Genomic DNA, 12,689 nt, shown 5'->3' with positions numbered 1-12,689 from the left:
CAAGGTTTTCTCAGATACATGTATGACCTTGCGACCTCGTTTTTGACCCTGATTCAAACTCGGGCTAGATATTGTCCAGACAAACCTTCTCAGGAAAACTAAAAATGATGAAACATAAATAACGAAAACAAATGACTAGGATAAATTTTACAATGAAAGTTGCACATAAATCAGAAAATAATAACACGTTCTATACATATATTTGTTGGCAAAGGGCAATAACTCCTTTCATATTTCGGAACTAACAACATTACAATATGTGCATGGCAAACATATGAGGAACCTGCACATAAAGTGTCATCAAATCCTCGTCAGTACTTTCCAGTACCAAATCATGTCAAGAATTACAACGTATACCGTCGATATGCCCCTTGAAATGTTTTGTATACCTCTTTTTGAGTTGAATGCTGTAATTACCTTCTTTTACTGATCTTGTTACAAATAACTTGTGTTTTCTTTTACATTTAAATCTACTTTTTCATTGGCATACAGCAATACATATTTGACCTTCACCATGCACATAGTTTTCACTGTGTTTTTAAATTGTATTTTAATACATGCAGAAAACTGCTTTTGTTAACAAACGACCTCGGTGACCTATTGTTTTCTTTTTATATTTGTATAAAGTTACAACTTATTAAACATTTAGGCAAATTTGGAAAACATCTAAGTGCAGGAAGGCATATAAAAATAAAAATGACTGATGCATTCTATTTATTTTCATATGTGAAATGATGTTGTTTTTGTTTATATTTAAAAATTGAAAAAAAAACATGAATCAATTGATTCATGTTTTTTTTAAATTGCAATCAAATTAAACCAGTATTACATATTGTTTTGTGATAAATAGAGGTTGTTTTCAACACTTTTCTCATTAATTTACTCAAGTTTTTATGTTATTACCTTATTGGTGAATTGTTCTTGTGCTGAAATATGCTTGTAGTTCAAGTGAAAATAAAAAATGAACAACATCGGTGACCCATGATTTTTATTTAATTTTTCTATCCACAACAGATGGTTCTATCTAAATACCAAAAATTATCAAATTCTAGGTGGAGCAAAATTTGCATTTAAACTGCAGCATACGTCCTTCAGTAACAAACGTAAAGATAACTATATGAGAAGATCACTTTTTATTGGGCAATAATATTTAAAAATAAATACATTTAAAATATAATTTGAAACATTTCACAACATAATACAAATTGGAGATTAACTAATTATAATACACAAATATTAGTTCCAAAGAAATGTGGGAACCATTTTAATTACTACATGCCATTGGATTGTATTTGTAGTCACACAACAAATACTGACTAGTACTCAAAATAAAAAATTAAAATGTACAATCTATTTCTATTTCCATTAAATACAAATGCAATGACCTATGCTTCATGTTTTCTATATATTTATATATGTCAACATTATAATATTGGTTTGTTAATTAAAAAACTGACTACTGCAATAAAAAACAACAAGAGTTGTGTTTGTCAGAAACACAATGCCCCCTACTGCGCCGCTTTGATACATGTTTTTAAACCTTTGACCTTGAAGGATGACCTTGACCTTTCACCACTCAAAATGTGCAACTCTATGAGATACACATGCATGATAAATATCAAGTTGCTATGTGAAGGGACATAGAAGTTATGAGCATTTTTCGAAACCTAAACGCGAAACCAAAACGCAAAGTGGACGGAAGGACGGACAGACGGACGGACGGTCTGATCTCTAAATGCCCTCCTTCGGGGGCATAAAAATTAAAAAACAACAATACAATAAAAAATTAAATTTAACAATTTACCATAAAAAACGCATTAAAAAGCACAAAAACAATATCATCAAGACCTGTGTTTTTGATACCAAAGCAACAAAAACAATATCAACGAGACCTGTGTTTGTGATACCCGATGCCCCTTTAAATCAGCACAGAAGCTAATTCAGAGAAAATCGTTAAGTCCAAATTAACTTCGGAAAACGGAATGCCAGACGGACAGTTTGACTGCTAAAAAGCCATATCTGCAGAAAGTACAGTCTCTTTTAATCAGTAAAAGTCCTGTTTCTATAATTATTTATAAAACACTTATTTGTATTGGAAATATGTATAAGAAGTATTTCCGATTTCCAAATAACAAGGTTTTGATCTTAATAAATTTTTACTGAAATTGACTTTTTTGTTGATCGTTTTCAAAGTATTTCATCCGTATGAAGGGAGCCTGTTAATTAACAGTTTTCCTGAGTACGTTGGTTAACCCTTACAGTGCGGGAACCGAGTTGTGAAGGCCTTTGCAAACAGTTTGGATCCAGATGAGACGCCACAGAACGTGGCGTCTCATCTGGATCCAAACTGTTTGCTATTCTGATAGTATTCTTTGAAAAAAATCGAAGAAACTGCTAATTTTAGAAATTCAGCAGACGACATTTTAGCAGACGACAAATTTCCCAGCATGCAAAGGGTTAACAGTATTAAGTGCACACACTCCTAAAAGTAAGTGATAACTGAAGTGCCTGAATCAGAGCTAGCAAGACTGGCCATACATATAAGGGATGAAACCAGTTCTCCTCTTAACTGGCTAACCTACCGGTACTGTACAATCAGTCAACTGTTACATTTTGTAGTTAAGGTTTGGGCTCGCATTGCTGATTGCCATTTGAGCCATAAGGGTACCTGGGCAACCCAGGCTCTTTATCATATAAATGCCTCCTGTTTTGAATAAAAAATAATGCTTTCCAATAACATGGATTATTTGATTACGCAATATTTAAATAGGGGCCAATATCGGTGCGATTTGCTAGTTTTCTTGTCTTGAAAGTTTTCCTCTTGATTTGGCAATAAAAAAGGGGTGTGCATTATGCATGGATGCCAAAAATATATTTTTAAATACAAATGTAAAGTTTTTTTCTCAAGGAATAAATAAAACTCATTTAATTTCTAGCAGACAAGATAATGCCAATACATAATTCAACATGCCACACCAACAGGAATAAATAACATGTAAATAAACAGTCATAAAGTAATAAACCAATACCTTATAAAAAGAGTTAAAGTTTCGATATTGACAATATTGTTATGTTTTACTGGCACAAATTTAACTTTGGAGTTGTTGGTGCTATTAGCGGCTAGCACAGACTAAATTGACCTGTTTACTTAATTCATACAAAAATTAAGTTAGGCTCTGGTCAGCCTTTTTTATGTTTTGCAAACAAATTTACAACACTGATAATCTGATTAATCACAAAAATATAGAACAAAGACATGTTTATTGTACTAAGATTATCATTCTTGGTAAAACCTTGACCAGTTTAATGTCATATTTGTTCTTTCAAATATAATATTGCTATTTACGCCAAAAACGTAACCATTACGTAACCACAAACCACAACAAAGAAAGCAAATCATTAAACTAATTTAAATATTTAAAAAACACTCATATATTGATCAAAATAATTTAATGTAACATTTTATTTAATTATAAATAAGATAAATCTAGAAAAATAACCGGAACAGCAACAACAGCACTTTGCTCATCTGGAAATCGATCCTACACATTGTAATTACTGATGATCCCTTTCCACTTCAACGACAATCGTGTTTGCCAGAATATCATACGCTGCTCGGTTGTACCGGAAAAAGAACACGGAGAAACTTGCAGGAAAGAAGAAAGCCATGCTGAAGTTTTTTATCACTGATCTGAGGAGAGCACTGAAATGGAAAAGAACATTCATTATTTATTTTATGTAAGAGTTAACTTACAAAGACTTTCTGGATAAACTCTTTAACCACATTTTTGAACTAGTAAATGAAAACCATCCTGCATAAATCAGCAGTATGGGTAAAATAGCATAGAAATATTTTTCATAACCCACACAAATAATGTGACAAGGCTGGTACTGCAATCTGCATCTGCATAATTTGTAGTTCAGAGCTTTACCAACTGAGAAAAGAAGTTTCTCACAAACAATAATCACACAGAATACACTTACACATTTTGCAAAGAAATATGAAATGTTTTTAAATACCTAGCAAGGCATGTATTTTGTTTCTTAGAAGAGTGATAAGCAACTGAGTATTTCTAATTATATAGAGAATAATAGGTTAGTGTTGATTATAGATCAGGTTTATCATTCTAGGCTTAGAAAACAAAAAGCACGAACCTTGGCGAGTGCTTTTTCGTTTTCATGCCGAGCATGATAAACCTGATCTATAATCAACACTAATCTATAATTCTATTTATCCCACTTTTTATTTTGTAAACCTTTTTGTTTAAACAAAATTCTTTTGACTGGATAATTTCGCTGGATTTATGACATCATTTTGTCGAAATATTGACGTCATTTCCTGCCGTTGATTATAGATGATATTTAATCAACGAGGCTTTAATAAACCGAATTCGCTGTAAAAGTGGGATAAAATGAACATGTATATGAGAGAAACAAATGGGATCACTGTAAATGCTGATTGCCCTCATAAGTATTTTTTAAGCATAACTGTGATCTTTACAGTAGGGGAAAACCCACTTATTTAATATTGAATGGACTACATTTGGTTTATGTTGAGTAAAGAAAAAAAGTGCAGTCCATTTATGAACAAACTTTGAAGAACCTACAAAGGAGATATATATCCACAAAAAGCGATTATTTTTTAGTCAATTTACTGTTATCCCTACCAAATAGGAAACTGAATACAAGAGCACCGCATAACGGGTGCCAACGCTCGGTGACGAAAGCTTGTCAGATTATTTTTTTTTAGAGGTCAGTGACCTTGACCTTATGACCCTAAATTGGGTGTGACGTGAAGAACTCATCAAGGTACATCTACATATGAAGTTTCAAAGTTGTAGGTGGAAGCACTTTGATTTTATAGCCAATGTTAAGGTTTTAGCATGACGCCTATGGCAGACGGCGGACAATGAGCGGGCTATGAAAATAACTGGGGTTTTCTCCGAAAACAGCCGAGCTAATTAACATCAATATATACTTCAACTACATCCATATTAGGAAAGTGCATGAGTGCAAGTTTCCACTGTGACTATAACCTTAACGCTAACGACATGTGAAAAGTGTGTCATGCCCATTTACACTACATGGTGATGACATACATGTATTAAAGTTTAGATTGAATAACTTGAGAAAACTAGACGTAGTTTGCACCACAAAGTTTGAACATTTTAAGCTTCTTAGTTCTATCATAAAAATGGCTAAGTTCAAGGTTACAAAACACAAGATAAACAATTTCCCACTCAGAAGCAAAGTGAAAATGGCTAAGTGCAAACAGCATAAAACCAGAACAGCCTTCAAGTAACTCGCAGTCTATTCAGACTTTCTCTGTTTGCTACTCATCAGTATCTAAGGGTTGGAAATAAAGCCTTTAAAATTTGAACCTATTAAGAAAGGTGTTTAATTAAATGTAACTTTCTAAGGGACTACAAATGCATCAAAATACATATCTAAGTGGTAAAGGGTTGAGATGAGCCGCACCCTTTTAGTAAGAAATGTATTTAATTGAATGTAACTTTCTAAGGGACTACAAATGCATCAAAATACATATCTAAGTGGTAAAGGGTTGAGATGAGCCGCACCCTTTTAGTAAGAAAGGCATTTGATTAAATGTAACTTTCTAAGGGACTACAAATGCATCAAAATACATATCTAAGTGGTAAAGGGTTGAGATGAGCCGCACCCTTTTAGTAAGAAATGTATTTAATTGAATGTAACTTTCTAAGGGACTACAAATGCATCAAAATACATATCTAAGTGGTAAAGGGTTGAGATGAGCCGCACCCTTTTAGTAAGAAAGGCATTTGATTAAATGTAACTTTCTAAGGGACTACAAATGCATCAAAATACATATCTAAGTGGTAAAGGGTTGAGATGAGCCGCACCCTTTTAGTAAGAAAGGTATTTGATTAAATGTAACTTTCTAAGGGACTACAAATGCATCAAAATACGTGTCTAAGTGGTAAAGGGTTAAGTGGATCACTGCATAAGAAAGTTGTGTCTTGCACATCTAGGCTTAATGGTAATGACACATAGTTCCAAGTTAATCACTTGAGAAATAAGGCAGAAATTCCATCCACAAACTTTTAACATTTTTTTCAAACAGACTGACAAACTGACTCAAATAGACCCCCCAATCTAACTTTGCACGGTTATTTATGAAACTAATATCTGTGAATAGAGAAGCTCCTATTAGAGCTGCATTCTAAGAAACCTAAGCTTAATGAAAGAGGGTAAAGGTTTCTTACAGATTAGCCTATGCAGTCTGCACATGCTAATCAGGTGCAACACTTTCCGCCTAAACACTTTCCGCCTAAACTGGATTTTAACTAAGGAGAGAGTTAGACTGAGTCATTCCTGATTAGCCTGAGCCGACTGCACAGGCTAATCTGGGACGACACTTAACGCACATGCATTAAGCCCATGTTTCCCAGAACGTGGCGTACATAATTATATCACTCACTTGAAGAATCCAGGATCTCTTGCCCCTGTTACTGCTATGGTTCTGTTGCCTGACTGCTGGACAGAGTCGAAGGAGATCACACGAAGATGCATGATCCTTTTCCCCGGGGTTGAGCCACCAATAGAACCATTGTAGCCACGTCTAAGGCACAGCGTCTTAAATAATTGGACATTGGCAACCACTAAGATAAGTATTTTCATGCATTTGAAGTCCCTTAGAAAGTTATATTGATTTTAAGACCTTTCTTACTAAATTCAAGTTTTAAAGGCTTCATTTCCAATGCCTTAGATACTGATGAGCAGCAATAGCATAAAACCTGAACATACTGCGAGTTAAATGGACAATTTAAGAATTACATGGCCAATTAAAATAAATAATGCTATATGGGGCATGAAAGAGCAGGATGACAAACGAGTACCTTAAAGCAGTTAACAAATTCTATATGATTCAGATTACTGTTCAGATAGAAACAATAAGATAGTACTACTACCAGCAGGCTTAACAAAACTTGAAACAGCTTTCTTACATTGCTATCATTGGTAAGTTACATAATTTTTGTTACATTTTAGATAGAACAATTAAATTAAAGTTTGCTCGAGAAAAATAACTTTAACAAAATTAATAGTCATACAATGAATATTCATGTGGAGTTATCAATTGTCAAAAAGAGATTTTACTATAAAATTAGTGTTTTTCCCAGGAGGGCAAAGGGGCATGGCGCATTACTTTCAAAAAGGGCATTTTAGCGCGCAGTTTAAGCAAAAAAGGGCAAAAACGTTCTCTGAATACCTGGATTAAGGGGAAACATGTAATCGCATCAGCAGCAGTTGTGGAAAAAATAACATATAAACAAGCACATTTAATGGTAATAGATGTATTTAACTTTCTATGATTTATATTAATATATTTACCTTGCAATGTACATTTAAGTTCCATGCTGTTTCAATAAACTGTACAGCACGACAAACATTATAAAGCAATATATGCATATGAATCTGATTATACACTGATCCACTAACATATAAATGAAACCATGTTTGTCTTATCCCATTTTCTAACAATAATCTCGACATATGTTTAAAATAACATTGCGAGTAAATTGATCGCTTACAATATGCAAACACTCATTTCTGTGACATACATCCACCGAATATTACAAATAAATAAATAATATTGTTGCTATCTAAAACATTTTGATGCATCGTTGATTATCACAGACATTTTATTAATTCCTTCTTAGTGTATAATCTCCATCGTTAATTTGATCGTTTACGACGTTATTTGCCATTTTTGCCGAGTCACAATTTAATTCTGTATAGTCCGCCATGTTAATAAAATGTCAAATGATGTAAGGGACAGGTGCGCATAGCAACGTTAAATCGTATACGCGATTCGCATTTTGTTAAATTAGTATACGTCTCAGTAATTATTTCAATAATTAGATGTAATTATCTTAAAGACGAAAACGATAAAGAAAAAATTTGCTTGTGATTTTAAATGTTATAATGCATAAAAATATATGTTTTGGTATAACTGAATAATGCATACAATGCACAATTGCCACGAGAATAACATCGAGTTTTTCATCAAAAGTCTCAGAATTAATGATTTTATCGTAAAGGAGTACACATTGCCGAGCGAAAAGTGCGCTTGGTATAACATAGCCTCCTGCATTATCGATTGATACTGACACGGGGTTATTCACGCATGACTAATTCACAGCTTTGGAGCAGTCAGTAAGACCTACCTATAAATCGAGCACTGTTATAGGTTAAATCTGCTCAATTAATATAGTCGATTAGATGTGACGTCTCTCGAGTATATCAAGCACAGTCGGGGCGTCACAGACAATCAAGGAAGCTGATTTTGCGGACCAAGTTAGATCGTACGGAAATATAGATGTTATCGATAAGGGCGAGTGGCGAAATTTGCCTTTGAAAAAAGGGCGAGTGGCGAAATTTGCCTTTGAAAAGGGCAACGTGGCGATCCGGGAGGGCGGCGTGGCTTTTCGCCACGCTGAAATGGCCTGGGAAAAACCCTAAAAATCTGTGACTGAGAAGATTATCATCATAGTTTTCTAACTAACCATAGGACTGCTATTTGTTTTGAAAAATGTAGGCCTATTTTGGTAAAACAAGCTTGTTGGTTTCAGAGAAAAAATTATAAATAAGATGAATCATGCTGACCAATGGCAAATAGCGTCAAAGGATGATTTATCACAATGGCTTGTACAACAAATGCTTGTCTTAGCACTTTTAGCTCCTGACAGATAAAATTACAAAAGTTTAAATACATATTAAACAATAGATGCGTTTGTCAGAAACACAATGCCCCCTACTGCGCCGCTTTGAAGCCAATTATTTGACCTTTGACCTTGAAGGATGACCTTGACCTTTCACCACTCAAAATGTGCGGGTCCATACGATACACATGCATGACAAATATCAAGTTGCTATATTCAATATTGCAAAAGTTAGGGCCAATGTAAAAGTTTTCGGACGGACGCACAGTTGACAGACAGACTGACTGTTCAACTACTTTATGCCACCCTACTGGGAGCATAAAAATAACAATTTGCGCACAGTGCTTTTGTTATTTCAAATCCCTTTAGGCCAGAGAAAAGATGCATTCTGCCACTTACCTCCACAAAGGTAACGCACAGCCTGTTGATCACTTCTAATGCTATCAACTCAGAAGTGAGTGTGAACATTTTTTCAAAGTCAAGCTCTGTGAAGTCCGTAAAGTCTGAAAAGAGATTGAGCCGACTATCCAGGTCCAGTAGGTCTTCATTGCTGAAAGAAACATCACTGAAATTATACGGCCTCGACACTAACAGTGTCCCGGGAACCTGAGACTCCCAAAGTTTGGTGAGGGACCAGTTTTTTCCAGGATTTTGCTCTAATTTTAATAGGCAGGGTTCCCTGTGGACACCAGTGACAGTCTGTAGAAGTTAGTGTAAAAAATCCATTCAAAAAACAAAAATGTGCAAATGGATGTTTAGAGGAAGTAAAATTAAGTATGAGATTTGTTAAATATAAATAAGGTCACCTTTCAAATGGTCTTTAAACATGTACTGACAACATTGTATTAAAGAAGAATCCTTTAACAATTTACTATAACTCAAAACAGAACTCTCTCGGGCAGCCGAATACATGCCAACCCCACGTGAAGCTGTATACAATAATATTAGCGCTATGCACTACAAAGTTTTTATTCAGCAATCAAATATTTAAGTCCACGCTTTCCCAGAGGAAGAATGAGGTGATGGTGTACATGAAGTCTAATTTTTCCATGATTTTTAACTGTACACGCAATACATGAGAAATGTTCATTTGTTCATAGAATTTTCCTAACTTTCCATGATTAATAAAATCTGGAAATGATTTCGGATAACACGTTTAATTATACGCATTTGAAAATACTAAAATTGAATAATTTATTTTGTTATATCAACGGCCATAACACATAATGCCATTAGTAGTTAAATAACATGTTTTGAGATTGCCAAACTATGCATACATATTGGTCTACATACATGCATGAATGACCTGACAAGTTATATCGCAATTTGGAATGAAGTGTTCTCAGTAACATTTAAAGAAAGACGCGTTTTTATACTCCGAAATTCGCTTTCACCTACGCAATTTTTTCTGAAAGTAGGTACATGTAACATTTTAAATTCAGTCGTTGATTTGTCATAATTACTAAATATGACCAGTGCTCTATGCTCTCGAATCGCGTCACATGATTAACGCATGTTCAATGGGAGTTCCCACAATTCAATTTGTATATGCACTTGAGTAAAATGGCGGACATTTGCAGACGTCAATATTGGCCGTACTTTGTTTTAAAAATAGCAATCAAAATAATACTGGATTATGGGGTAATGGATAAAGTTGAAACAATATTAAAATTCTGAAATAAAAGTGGGACTTCAAACCAGTGTTTTTTTTCATTCAAAATCGGGTCCGGTAACCGGACCCATTCCCAATGGAAAAAAGTATATATTTTTCCCAATGGGAGTTAAAAAATCCCAATGGAAGGTTTAAAAAAAAAAAAAAAAAATGTTTTTTTGTTTTTTTTAGATCTCAATATTTTGTTCATCTCCCATCCATATAAGTTGAACCTAAGTTAATACAAGAGCACCGCCTTGCGGGTGCAGACCGCTCATCTATTTTCTTTTTAAAGGTGAAGGGACTCTCATTTTCAATCACAAAGGAGGGAGGAGTGGAGTGAAGAGGGGTGTATAGTGTGGGGTTGTGGACATTTATTACATTATCTTCCAAAAAAGCGAAAAAAAAAAAGAAAAAAAAAATCAGGGGGGGGGGGGGTTGGGGGGGCGATGGCGGGGGGGGGGGGGGTTTGGGTGCGATGGTTGGACGGTATTTCAAACATAACCATTTTTTAAAAAAAATGGGGGGGGGGGTATAGTGTGAGGGTGTGGTGGTAATTTGTGAGATGATCTTAAAAAAAAAAAAAAAAAAAAAAAAAAAAAAAAATTGGGGGGGGGGGGTGGGGGGGGGGGGGTGGGGGGGGGGTATAGTGTGAGGGTGTGGTGGTCATTTGTGAGATGATCTTAAAAAAAAAAAAAAAAAAAAAAATAGGGGGGGGGGGAGGGGGGGGAGGGGAGGGCACGGGGGATGGTTTGGGTGGAGTCTATTGTGGTATGTCAGGTAAGAGTAGTTTCATCAAAGTATCAATCAAATCTAATCATAAATAAAGAAGTTATGGCAATTTTAGCAAAATTTAATAATTTGACCTTGAGAGTCAAGGTCATTCAAAGGTCAAAGTAAAATTAAAGTTGCCAGGTACAGTAACCTCATGATAGCATGTAAGTATTTGAAGTTTGAAAGCAATAGCCTTGATACTTAAGAAGTAAAGTGGATCGAAACACAAAATTTAACCATATATTAAAAGTTACTAAGTCAAAAAAGGGCCATAATTCCGTAACAATGACAACCAGAGTTATGCAACTTGTCCTTTTACTGTACCCTTATGATAGTTTGTGAGTGTTCCAAGTATGAAAGCAATATCTATGATACTTTAGGGGTAAAGTGGACCAAAACATAAATCTTAACCAAATTTTCAATTTTCTAAGTATAAAGGGCCCATAATTCCGTTCAAATGCCAGTCAGAGTTACATAACTTTGCCTGCACGGTCCCCTTATGATAGTTCATAAATCTTGCAAGTATGAAAGCAATAGCTTTGATACTGTAGGAATAAAGTGGACCTAAACACAAAACTTAATCAAATTTTCAATTTTCTAAGTATAAAAAGGGCACATAATTCTGTCAAAATGCCAGTCAGAGTTACATTACTTTGCCTGCACAGTCCCCTTATGATAGTTAGTAAGTGTTGCAAGTATGAAAGCAATAGCTTTAATGCTTAAGGAATAAAATGGACCTAAACACAAAACTTAACCAAAATTGTCAATTTTCTAAGTATAAAAAGGGCACATAATTCTGTCAAAATGCATGCCAGAGTTATCTAAATTTGCCTGCCCAGTCCCCTCATGATAGTAAGTAAGTGTACCAAGTTTGAATGCAATAGCATTGATACTTACTGAGAAAAGTGGAACTAAACGCAAAACTTAACCAAAATTTTCAATTTTTTAAGTATAAAAAGGGCACATAATTCTGTCAAAATGCACGCCAGAGTTATCTAACTTTGCCTGCCCAGTCCCCTCATGATAGTAAGTAAGTGTACCAAGTTTGAATGCAATAGCATTGATACTTTCTGAGAAAAGTGGACCTAAACGCAAAACTTAACCGGACGCCGACGCCAACGCCAACGCCAACGCCGACGCCAAGGTGATGACAATAGCTCATAATTTTTTTTCAAAAAATAGATGAGCTAATAATACTGGACACACTTTTATCCTCAATTTTGAAGCATTTTTTAGCAAAACAACAATTCCCAATTTGAGTCAAAACGCCGTGAATTTTCCCAACCCAAAGGGACCCGGCCTCATTACCAAAACAGTGAAAAAAAAACACTGTATGTCTGGGAGATCCGGACTTCCAAAAAATTTAAAAGCTGATTAGAAAACTAAGACTACAACAATGTACACAACATGCCCTCACTACATACCCCAAATAACCCATCTGCCTCAGGACAGCCACAGTGACAAGAATTTTTGTGTAAAACAATAAAATAAAATCCAGAAGTTCTGCAACAATTCTACGCCACAGGAATGGAACTTTGTATCCTGTTGCTGAAACAGAGAAT

At 34.8% G+C, this 12,689-nt stretch overlaps 1 protein-coding gene across 1 annotated transcript in view; it reads right to left on the bottom strand.

Moving 5' to 3' along the window:
• Window positions 1-1,118: 1,118 nt before the first annotated feature.
• Window positions 1,119-12,689, bottom strand: part of LOC127831384 (protein FAM8A1-like) — a 12,675-nt gene continuing 1,104 nt past the window's right edge. Inside the window, exons 2-5 of the mRNA XM_052356376.1 lie at window positions 12,552-12,675; window positions 9,102-9,252; window positions 6,461-6,615; window positions 1,119-3,703 (exon numbers count right to left, since the gene is read on the bottom strand). Coding sequence (XP_052212336.1) covers window positions 3,556-3,703; window positions 6,461-6,615; window positions 9,102-9,252; window positions 12,552-12,675 — 578 coding nt within the window. The 3' untranslated portion in view covers window positions 1,119-3,555. The remainder of the gene's footprint in view (window positions 3,704-6,460; window positions 6,616-9,101; window positions 9,253-12,551; window positions 12,676-12,689) is intronic.

This window comes from Dreissena polymorpha, chromosome 5 (assembly GCF_020536995.1).
Source record: "Dreissena polymorpha isolate Duluth1 chromosome 5, UMN_Dpol_1.0, whole genome shotgun sequence".
Taxonomy (NCBI): Eukaryota; Metazoa; Mollusca; class Bivalvia; order Myida; family Dreissenidae; genus Dreissena; species Dreissena polymorpha.
This window is presented reverse-complemented; position numbering and strand designations above follow the sequence as displayed.